Source organism: Temnothorax longispinosus, chromosome 6 (assembly GCF_030848805.1).
Source record: "Temnothorax longispinosus isolate EJ_2023e chromosome 6, Tlon_JGU_v1, whole genome shotgun sequence".
Lineage (NCBI taxonomy): Eukaryota > Metazoa > Arthropoda > Insecta > Hymenoptera > Formicidae > Temnothorax > Temnothorax longispinosus.
This window is the reverse complement of record NC_092363.1, coordinates 17,144,257-17,155,443: the sequence shown is the minus strand read 5'-3', so window position 1 is coordinate 17,155,443 and position 11,187 is coordinate 17,144,257. Positions and strand designations below refer to the sequence as shown.

General features: G+C 35.8%; 1 protein-coding gene across 3 annotated transcripts; it reads left to right on the top strand.

The window, feature by feature from the left end:
* The first annotated feature begins 780 nt into the window (after window positions 1-780).
* Window positions 781-9,314, top strand: LOC139814198 (actin-binding Rho-activating protein). Of its 3 annotated transcripts, none has more exons than XM_071780290.1 (4): window positions 781-944; window positions 8,139-8,269; window positions 8,428-8,677; window positions 8,840-9,314. In XM_071780290.1, exons 1-4 carry the CDS (start codon window positions 918-920, stop codon window positions 8,945-8,947), a joined length of 516 nt encoding a protein of 171 aa, XP_071636391.1. In that variant the 5' UTR covers window positions 781-917; the 3' UTR covers window positions 8,948-9,314. The 3 variants fall into 3 exon arrangements, with proteins under 3 accessions (XP_071636391.1, XP_071636392.1, XP_071636393.1); XM_071780291.1 differs by lacking the exon at window positions 781-944 and adding an exon at window positions 6,795-6,983; XM_071780292.1 differs by lacking the exon at window positions 781-944 and adding an exon at window positions 7,691-7,903.
* The last annotated feature ends 1,873 nt before the right edge of the window (window positions 9,315-11,187 follow it).

The following is an 11,187-nucleotide window of genomic DNA, read 5'->3' as shown; positions in this document are numbered from 1 at the left end:
AAAGCATTGACGTATTGAATTAACAAGATTATTTCCAATTAGACTAATGATTGATACAATATCATTTTCTTTCTATGTATGTAACGTATTTAATTGAATAACAAAAGCCATTGCGTGGTCACTGGTCACTATACATCCAAGTGATCCAGCTAAACGTGAGAATGCGCGGAGACGAACGCGTCCCCACAATTACAATTAATAACCAAATTGATTTATAAGTCAATTAAGATCTGCGCGTGAAAATTATTGTAGATTATACAGGTCGGTCTGTACATGCCAATAGAAGATAATATACCTTGACTATGAAATGAAATTATTATTTGGCAGCGTATCAGTAGGTATTTTAATTAAGGTTGTTACTAATTAAAATATAATACGCAAAAATTGTTACACAGTAGCGCGCGTCAAGCTTTTTCGCATTAAATTTTTCTTACTTTTAACTAATCCCGTGACTTTCTCGTATATGTATACCGTTTTAAACATGCAATTATCAAAATTCTTTATCTGTAAAAAAATACACTTAAAAATTCTATAGATATATTAAAATACAAAATACATACAATAAATTGTCACAACGGACATAATAAATAACCGAATTATATACATGACTTTTATTTTGCTTTTTGTTTAGGAAAAATCGTGAGTATGCACTACTGTCGTTCTAATGGAAATTTTTCAGTTCAAATTCTCGAAGAAGATGTCGGCTAGGCATCACGTGCTCGCTACGATCATAAATAGAACCGAACAGTCATCTCGTCGTGCGAGAGGGTCAGTGCTGCCTCCAAAGATCGCGAAGAAAATTAAATTCGCGTGCGTAGTAATGTAATTTCAGATCCTGTGCAGCTCTAATCGAGTTATATAACCATAAGTTTCGATGAATATTGACGTGTCTAACGGTGTCGCTTTGCATCTCGGAGATGGAGCATTCTAGTGATTCAGAGGAGGTCAGTGTGTGGACAAGGTCGTCTACTGCAACGTTTTACTTAATATTCCGGTCACGTCATGCAATTAAAGCTTGTGCTAAAGCTTACACTTATTAATAAAGCTGTTTCGTTGATCTGATCGCGTCTTGAGCATTTCTCCCTTTATTTTCCCTTTTCCATTTGTTTCCATTAACATAGATATACTATGCACATAACTATATACATATACCTATACACATTCCCGACTTTTTATTTTCTTAACATTTAATATATGCAAAATATATACATACATATACATTTTAATCAAGTGCTTTTTATATAAAGATCTGGTTCAAGATTTTTTTTATTAAACTAATAATCGTCTGGCTACCGAAGGAATAACTACTGTCTGACCATATTTCGCCTTTATCACTTTTTTATGACTTTTTCACTATTTTGTTTATGCAAATGTATACGTCGCGTTTATCTATTGAATCTTCTAGTAAAATTTCTTTCTCCTTTTTCTTTTGTTTAACTTAAAATTTTTATATTGACGAAAAGAACAAAGTTCATGGTAAACGGTTTAAAGTAATGAAATGTTTCTACTTCTTACATCTCATTTATCATGTGCTCATTTCCGAGAAGGTATGGCTTAATTGATTCCCTTCTATTTAACTGCGGGCAATTTGCGAACGATCGTCAAAGATTAATGTCCATGAAATGGATTTAAATGGCGATTCAGTTCCGCTCCGAGAGTTCCGGACTCGTGACGAACGCGGCTGAAAATAACGATCGTCAACCAAAAATAGCTGAAAAACTGGGAAAGAGAGAGAAGATGATATTTACGCCGCGATTTCCGCGTATGGCCCGGCATGATTTGCTCGCTACTCATTCGCTATTCTAACATACTTTGATACATTGCCGATATTTCAGTTGGCCGCGGAGATCGAAAACAGATAATCACGGGGCGAAATCCCGAAACGGGACAGTCGACGTGTAAATACGGCGAAATATGTATTTGGAGTTGGGATTGCCAACAACTTAGGAATGTAAACAGACTTTAATTTCCATTAGCGCGGTTTAATAAGTCGCGGATATTTCCAGTTCTATTGATGGTATTCCGCTTTTAGTTTTCCGAGAGCGTGTATGTTAATGGCATGTTCTATTTTATCCAGATCGATCGTTAAGGTAACCCACTTTCTTAGTCCTTTGTGTACTGACTTGCGAGTCTTACACATATGTATAGTTATTTTTATTTATTATTAAATGATTATATCTTCCATGTTCTTAAGTATATAATGAAAAGGTTCTCCGCGTCTCATAAGTGATTTATTTTGCCTGATACAACGAGAGGGAGGCCAGTCTTTTATGTTAGATTTTATTTATTGTAAGTTATTAGTAAGACTAAATTAATTTGAAGAGAAATTATTTGGAATTATTTCGAAGAGCGTTTCTCTCGCGATAAACGCCAAACGTACTTCGAACTGTCAAACAGGAAAGAAAGGCATCGTGCCGAACGAGGTCATGCCCGGCGTCCGACAAGGCTACAAATAAATTATGACGTTTCCTGTGTCCGATGACCCGATCTACATCTTTTTTTTTTACAACGGATGCAAATTTGATGGTTATAATGTCCCATGGATTCTTGAAATATAGGTATTTTTATCGATAAACGGTATAAGAAAAATACATCCGTTTTCTTTATTATATATTAATAAATAAAGAATACTATGCATTGTTTTTTATAGATATAAAAAACTTGAAAACTTTTAATGCGATAAAATAACATTATTAAAGTTTTTTTTTAAATATCAGTTTTTCTTTAAAGACGGATGGCATGAAAGAACACAAAATAACCAATGTATATTTTTACTTTTATGGACAATTGGTTTTATCCATTGGTCTATCTTATTTTTATCTTTTGTATATTATATAATAAAACTTCTCTTTGTGATATATTGAAAATTTCACATTCTTTTGGAGAAGAGTTCTATCAATTATGTCAAATAAAAAAAAATGGGATGAAAGCAGAAGTGGACGTGGATTTATAGAGGCGGTAGACAAATCATTAGTCGCGTGAACACCGGCTGTGACTAATACAAGAGGCAGACTCGAGTGCCAAACACTTGAAGATTGCGTGACGGAGAAAAGATTCGAATACCAACGTCTTATTTGACGCCCACATATCGTTGACATCGGTCAGTGGCGCGTGCATTCACGTTGACGCACGTGCCCAAGTTTTATGCGTGATCTCTCGATGTATACTTGATGCCATAAGTACTTTAACATATAAAATTGAATTAACTTCAAACGTATACTTATCGTATTTAAATTCCATTCGTATACTGTTCTCAGAGTTGTAATTCGACACATAAATTCTCGATGATGTGATAGATTAAACAAGAGATTAAAAAATAAATAAAAAACTATACAATGTTATATAAATTAATTAACATAGATAAAACTTTAGATTTTAACATAACATCTAATAATGAACGAATACCTACTTAAATCATCGATTTCTCTCCATTATTTTTATCTCTTTAAGCTTCGTTCGCATTATTGCGATAAGCTGTATAATAATTATTTATCAAGATTGAGAATTATAATAATAGTTTATTGCGTTTTTTTTAAAGATCACATTTTGCTCAAAGTATAGATAAATGTGTTGGATACTTATGTGCTAAGATATTCATGGTGTTAAATATACATATGCGTGTTCTGATTTTAACATAAATTTTGTTAAATTAATTATTAGATTTTAATTGCCTATTCTCATATTATTCCGTAGATACGATTGCGCGAGAGACTTCATTAATTCATTTCGGATTACTGCGTTTCTGCACTAAGCTAGGCTAGGTAACGCAGGAAATGAGCTTGGAATGTCATTCCAACGGTTTTACGACTTTAATTTGGCTTTAGTTATATAAGTCTGTCAACACAGATTCGCCTAATTACTTCGAAATCTGATGTAGCGTGCCAAAAACTAACGTGTATATCATCAATCGGAGGAATGTCGCTTTTATACCGAAAGTTCCGCATATCGATTATGTCCTATACATAAAATCGTGTCCAACTTTGGATATCTCCACCATGATCTCCAAGAGAAAACAACTCCGTAAAACGCACTGTTAATATAGATATAGAAGAAGCAATAAATTGTAGATAAGTAACTTTTAGAATCTCGCGGCAAACAGGAAGACCTAGTTTAACGTCGGGGAAAATTCTTTCGAAGTTTATTTCTTTCATGTGTTTGTGAAGTATACGATTTGCTTCGCCGTTTTATTTCGTCATGAGGTTCAATTTTTGGGAAGATGAATGACCCCTCATTTCTTTATGAATTATTTATAGCACGCATATGGCGGGTCTCTGATCTCGTGTGTTGCCCTAGGTTAGGCTATACTTCTGCTGTACTTCGGCTATACTTGTGATTTATTGCATTCCTGACGCGAGCTTTTTTCATCGCGAGTGGCAAGGAGAACGATAGAATTCGCGGACGGGTCGTTGCCACGTGGAGGGTCACCGGTAAAGATAATTTATAGAATCCTCCATCACGCACATATGCGACGATCGTTATACGACTTCTGGATTTTAAATAGTATATATTTATAACTCCGGATCTCTAAATTTGTTCCGAAGATTTTAGTTACGGATATCGTACTAAAATTGAATTCCTGCTTGATTCCGTCCAATTGAGATTTTCCTCGATTCACGAGTAAACGAATAAAAAGAAGGTTTAAGGAACTTTAAAATTAAAAAAAAATTTTTCCTTTAAACTTTGGATATTAAAAATATGTTTCTGCAATATTTTTAAAATGATATTTACAAAATTGACAGAGTTATAAGCGTTTCAATCGAGAATCGAGGAGTTTGAGTAAAAAGATTGTTTGATATTATTATTGGATATTAAGAAGATTAAAATCGAAACGGAAAGTAAAAATCTAAAAACAAATGTCTTTTTCAAATATGAGGAAAGATATATGACATTCTAGAATAATTGCTTCAAAATATACTCGTATAAAAAGCTTATTAAAAATCCTTATTTAAAATAAATCTTTCCCGAAATCTTTTCTCAAGAGAGCGGTTTTTAAATCAGAATATGTTTCTTAAGAAATAACTGTGAATTACGCGTGTACGTATCCGCATTCTTGGGCTTGTATGTATCGCAACTACGAGGGTATCGTGACGTATTTGCGTACGTACGTTTGTTTATGAGAGCAGAAACGGATCTAATTCCGGAGCGATTTCAGGAGTGTTGAAAATCCGACGTCATAAGCGTCAGCTTCTTGAAGCTCCTTTTACGGATGGTCATCAGTGCGGATGTTTTCGTGGTATTTCTCGCGAAATGAATATTCATTCAAGATAGATCTGCGTTCTAAATTAAATTCTCGCGAAAGTAATAAATATAAGTAATATTTCATTAATAGCGCTATCATAAATTTTCATTTTTATATTACATCTTTCAAACTATAAATTAATTACAGTTTTGATTTATAGTTTTAATCTGTTAATTATAGTTTTACTCAATTACAGTTTTAAAACTCTGGTCTTTCTCTCTCTACTATTTGATATTAAAATTAACAAAATAAATGAAAAGTTTTATTGCAATGCGTATGGCTGAGTGCTAAATGGAAACACAATTCACCACGATAACGAGGTAAAAACTCTGGTCTTTCTCTCTCTACTATTTGATATTAATTAACAAAATAATTGAAAAGTTTTATTGCAATGCGTATTGCTGAGTGCTAAATGGAAACACAATTTACCGCGATAACGAGGTAACTTTGTGACTGATGGATAAAGCGGTCACGCACGCCGGAGAATCTATCCACAAATCTATCCGATTCCTAGGCGATAAATTAAGGGCACGTGGGATATTTACAAGGTGTTTTATTAATGTGGACTACCCTCGTGCCTTCGCGATTTACGAGCTTTCGAGCTCGCGCGATTCAGCTCGTACATCGTCCGCTTGTCAGTGACAAATTGTCGTCGGTCAAAAATTAATTTGGGAGATTAAATTCGAGTCGTGCTCTGCTGAGTACGCGTTGTACTCGGTCGCCTACTGCTAGAGGCATGTGTATACTCAGGTTTCCTGAATGGCCACGCGATCGTCATGCGTGAGGGCCGGTAATTTTGGGGAACGTGCACGCGATCCGATATAATTGCATCGCCAATCGATTTATGGCCCTCTTTTGCGACATCGACGCCGACGCTTTCGTGAAATTATTTACCCGCGATCGTAATTTTAGGTTTGTGCTTATGAAAGGCTAGGCCAATCTCAGAATCTCTTTTTTGGGAATTTATAGAAATAAATATTTCAATGTTAAAGATTTATATTATTAACTATCTTTGTATATATGTCATTTTGATCGGAAAAGATTTTAACATTCAAATGAAATATTACGAGAAACAAAATGCATCTTATGTAGAAAAATTTATTTTATAAAGAAAAAAAATTAGATATATATTTGATAGATTTTTCTTGCAGCTTAATATTAAACTTTGATATCACGATTCCCAGTTATGATTAGCAAGGAAAATTTATGGCGGCGAATACAGAGTGACATTCCTAGAAATGTTAGTGTACTGTTTCCCGCGAAATATCGCCGGTGATACGTTCGTTCGGTAAACAAACGCGGGGTGAGATCCGTTCCGTTTTGCGAAACTGATTCCCGAAGGCGCGGAATGAAACGTGAATGATTCCATGCTCTCGCGATTGATGAATTATCATTTCCGGAACGGGCTGAAGGCCGTCTGGCAACCAATCAAGTCTGGGAATCGGCTCGGAAACGTGGCAAATATTTCGGACAGCGCCGAAATACCGCGGCAGGGTGGGAGCCCCCTTGGAACACCGTCGCGTCGGTTTCTTATAAAAAGAGACGCGCGGCGTCGCGACGACGTCGTATTCGCGTCGGCAGTGTCGAGTGAACTTGGTAGTACACGGAGTACCGGAAGTGGGAGTCGATAGTCAAGATAGTTTCTACTACTTGAAAGCTCAGCTTCCTTTGTTACACGTCGAGCATTATTCTCTTGCGACTCTGTTGAAATAATCGCGACACTATAATGTCTTCGGCGATGTATGTGAGTATCGAGAGATATCTTCTTCGATTACATCATTGGGAAATGGATTTAGCGATGGCACTTTGAAATAACCAACTAGAGAGAAAAATGTCATTTAAGGTAAATGTACCAATGCTGGGACACTTGAAACCTATGTCTGGAATAAACTGGATACCTTTATTACTTTAGTTTTTAAATAAGTATAACGCGATTTAAAATCAAAGATAAAAATATAATACAAGAAACATATTTTCATCTTTGATTCTTTGATTTTAGTTCGCGTTATAACTTATTTAAAGACTAAAATGATGAAAATGTCCAGACGTACGTGTCCAGGCATTGGTACATTTACCTTATGGTCCAGACTGAATCTTGGTAGACTAATAATAATGTGTGAGTTTTTCATACTTCTTCTAAACTTAGTAAACTACGCGTCGATTTTTTATCAGTTTTTAAAATAAGTATAGCTCTTTGTTGGAAATTAAATCCACATACTTAAATCGATAATGTTAAAGATGATAGAAGGATACTTCTATTATGGATACTTTAATACATTTTTACTAAACCATCTCTCTGTATGATTGTAAAACATCACGTAATTTAGTATTTAGTATTTAAAATATAGTATTTGCAATATTAACATTTGACAAGAGTGTAGATATTTTTAACAAATATAAATCTGTTAATCTATTTTTATTTATGTTTTTTTATTAACTGGAAATTTTTCTTAAAAAAAATGAGATTTACAGTTTTTTTTTTTCAAATAAAACTTTTTATCTTCTGAAACGAATGGATGCACGAATATGAATGCACGAATATGAATGTAACTATACATAACTGTGAAAATTTGTCAAGGTGCCATTGAAACGTCATTTATGGTCAGGGTCAATCCTTAGGCTTATGTCAGTTTGGCAGATTCCCAGAAATGCCTGTCTTATTAGGTACTGAATAACTCCCAACTCTCACTCCTTGCAATCTCCGTCGAAATATCTTGAATCTAAAATTTTCAAAAAAAAAAAGTATTTTATCTCTTTATTAGTTCCTTGCATATAAAACTCTACAGAATCCTTTTTGCAAGCAAATTGTATTCTACGAAATAAAATTCTTGACCTATAATATGTCTTAATCGACTGTGAATAATGAATTAATAATTAACGTGCTTGCTCTCTTTTGAAGGAATCCTTGGGAGCCAAGGTTGCCATGTTCAACCAGTATGCCAACAAACATAAAGATAAGCAGAGCAAGAACCCGTTCACTTCTGGTTTGAACATCGAAAAGCCGAAATTCTCAAAAGAGGAATATGGCAGGTACGTGAAATTAATAGTTTGTAAGTTTTACACACTACTATGTAAGTTTTATATCTTTAACGACATTTGTAACAAATTTAAAACGATATAACTGCTTTATGTGAATATATATAATTGAGTAATTAACTCAATGGTAACTATTAATTCGCTTCTTTCAGACCAGAAGCAGGCTCCTTGTCTGATCTACGCGGTCGCAAAGCGAACGCCCATGTCTTGAAGGAGATCCTGCAACTCTGCGAAATGATTGCTCAAGAAGGCAGTCCCTGTCGGGATCAACCTGACGTGATCGCCATCACGTTCGGCGACCTCTTTAATATTTATACTAATATCAACGACAAATGCGTAGGACTGCTATTGAGAGCGAGAAAGCAGAAATATGTAGAATTCGAAGGCGAATGTCTTTTCCAGGTAATTGGACGAATAACATTTTCAATATTTAAATGCTTTTCTTATTTAATTAGTTACAAATGATTTTAGCAGAGATTAAATTTGACAAAAATTGATAACAAATTTACTTTTAATATCGTTATTATTCTGTGTTATGTGACATCAATTTGATTTTTCCCACAGAGAAGAGACGATGATGTACCGATATTTTTACTCAAACCCATCGAAGAAATCCGTAAGGAGTATAATCAACGACTTGAGGAAACCCGAAACAACGCCCTGGATAGTTAATGTAAATTACCACTGTTTCTCTCTATTAATGTTATCGATCATCAAACGACATTCGCGGTTACCACAATCGGGGTTACCACACAATCCAGTTCGGCCTGTATTTATTCGTTTATATTTCACAGTGATACGAGAATGACCAGTATAGTATATAATTATTGTATTCGACTCTCGACGGTTTTGTACACTGAGAATGAATGAGTGCGGATCGGTGTAAATATTTTCGCGAGTGGCGCGAGTGAGATACGTTAATGCGATACAATAAAATAATTTGGGCAATTAACATAATTTTTATAGAATATTTCGTTGGGGCTGTCAGCTATGTAAATGTCCGTCAGCTATGTAAATAAATAATTAGTATCTCGTATAATTTATGCCGTTTAAAGGTATTTTGCGATCATTATATTGCAATAATCCTGTACATCTTTATCTAAATGTAAGATACTTAAATAACGTTATATGTATATTCTGGTACACACAGGTGGCCCTCGAATAACAGCATAACTCTTAACTTTTTAGAAAATTTTTTTTAAATAACTTTTTGGAACTAAATGTCCGATTTTATATAAATCTGGAGTTTTAAATTGCACAGTTTTTATAGCAACATGAAACCAATTAATCGAGTTATTCGAGGATCACCTGTACTTTCCTGTTCATTTCGAGGAGTTCGGTCTTAAATAAGAGCAGATTTTAGAGGAGGGAAGAAAAAATGTGCGCGAGGAAGGTAATCGCATAATTTATATTTGTATATACAGTCACTTTACAACGCGCACTTTGTTACACAGTGTAGCTCGATTACTTTTAGGTTCAGCGAACGCCAGGTGATCTCGGTAAAGACGATATCAAAGTAAAAAAGAAAAACTAATTAATAAGAGGGAGCGTCCCGCCGCGTATATCTCTCGCGCGAAAAAGATGGGCGACGACGCTGAATGGGATATTTAATGTCCGTCCAAGCGGAAGCTTTCGATAAGCTTCTTCAACGCGTGTTTGCAGGACAGACCGGGGGCCTCGTATCTTCACCGCGTGTTCCACGCTATCACGATTGATCGAATTTCGCCACAGATTTTCATATCGGGCTGACGAAGCTCGCCGAATCGCGAACATTTATTATTTCAATGTATACCGGCAAATTGTCGTCTTCGACGCCAAACGAGCGCGGTGAGAATAGGAGGCCGAGAATCTCTCGCATTTTCGAAGGCAGCAAGTTCGACACAGCGCTCGATGATGCGCGAATATACTTCGATCATCGAAATGTACACACCTTCCGAGAAAAAAAAACATCGATCGTTAGGGTCTCTATCTCTATATTGGCAGTAGCGTTAGTCGTATATTGCAACGGAAGCCAAACATATCTTTTCTTTCTTCCCGTTCTCCGCGCCTTTCTTCGACTCGGTCGCGAAGCGGCAGTTTCGTTCACTGAAATAAGTCTCAGTCGTAGATATTTGTCACGTATAATTTCTGCGCTTCCTCGTAATTTGGAGAACTCAATTAATATCCGATAAAAAAAAAGTACGTACAAAGTAAACGAAGAAATGTCCTCGAGAATATCAAAAATATCTGGATATGTAATTCGCAACAAGTGTGCATAGAGTCTCGAGAAGCGCACATACAGTCTTCCTTCGTTCTCTTCTCCATCTCGTCCCCGATTACAAATATGAGCAAAAATTGCGATAGGATAAAGATGTTTTTTTAATTGCTTTTCTCCGTTGAGTCTCTCTCGGTTCTCGTTCGCGGGGGGGGCACGTTCGCTGGTGCAGTTCGATATGTCGACGATAAGATAAACGGAGAGAGAGGGTAAAAAACCTTCCAAAAGACAAAAAGTCGCGTGTCGAAAAGGGAGGGAGATATGTGTATGGAGATATTGCGCGCGCGATTGATATTCGCGTTGCTTTTGCGGATATGGTTCAATTGGACAGCGATCGCGATCGCGATCGGTATGCCGTAAGAGCGTCATATTTCACGAGTTTAATTACATCGCGGTGAACCGTGACGTAATTCAAAAATTCTTAGCACCTTTGCGAAGATGTACCCTCATTATCTTTTTACTTGCGGCGATATTTAGGAATCCTTTAATACATTTCTCGCATTTTACGTTGAATTCTCGGCTCTTCGGCGAAGTAATTAGAACTTTCGTGAAGTACCACAACATATACGTATACAAAGAATGTTCGAATACGGGTCAAGGGAACCCGACGATGTTCGCCGCAATTTCACATGTAAGCGTATTTTCCAGGCCGCACATC

Excerpts from the sequence above, each read along its gene's own strand:
- LOC139814198 (XM_071780290.1), top strand. The coding sequence starts at position 918 with ATGGAGCATTCTAGTGATTCAGAGGAG. Across the intron at positions 945-8,138 it reads ATTCTAGTGATTCAGAGGAG|GAATCCTTGGGAGCCAAGGT; the intron begins GTCAGTGTGTGG and ends TCTCTTTTGAAG. Across the intron at positions 8,678-8,839 it reads AAGGCGAATGTCTTTTCCAG|AGAAGAGACGATGATGTACC; the intron begins GTAATTGGACGA and ends TTTTTCCCACAG.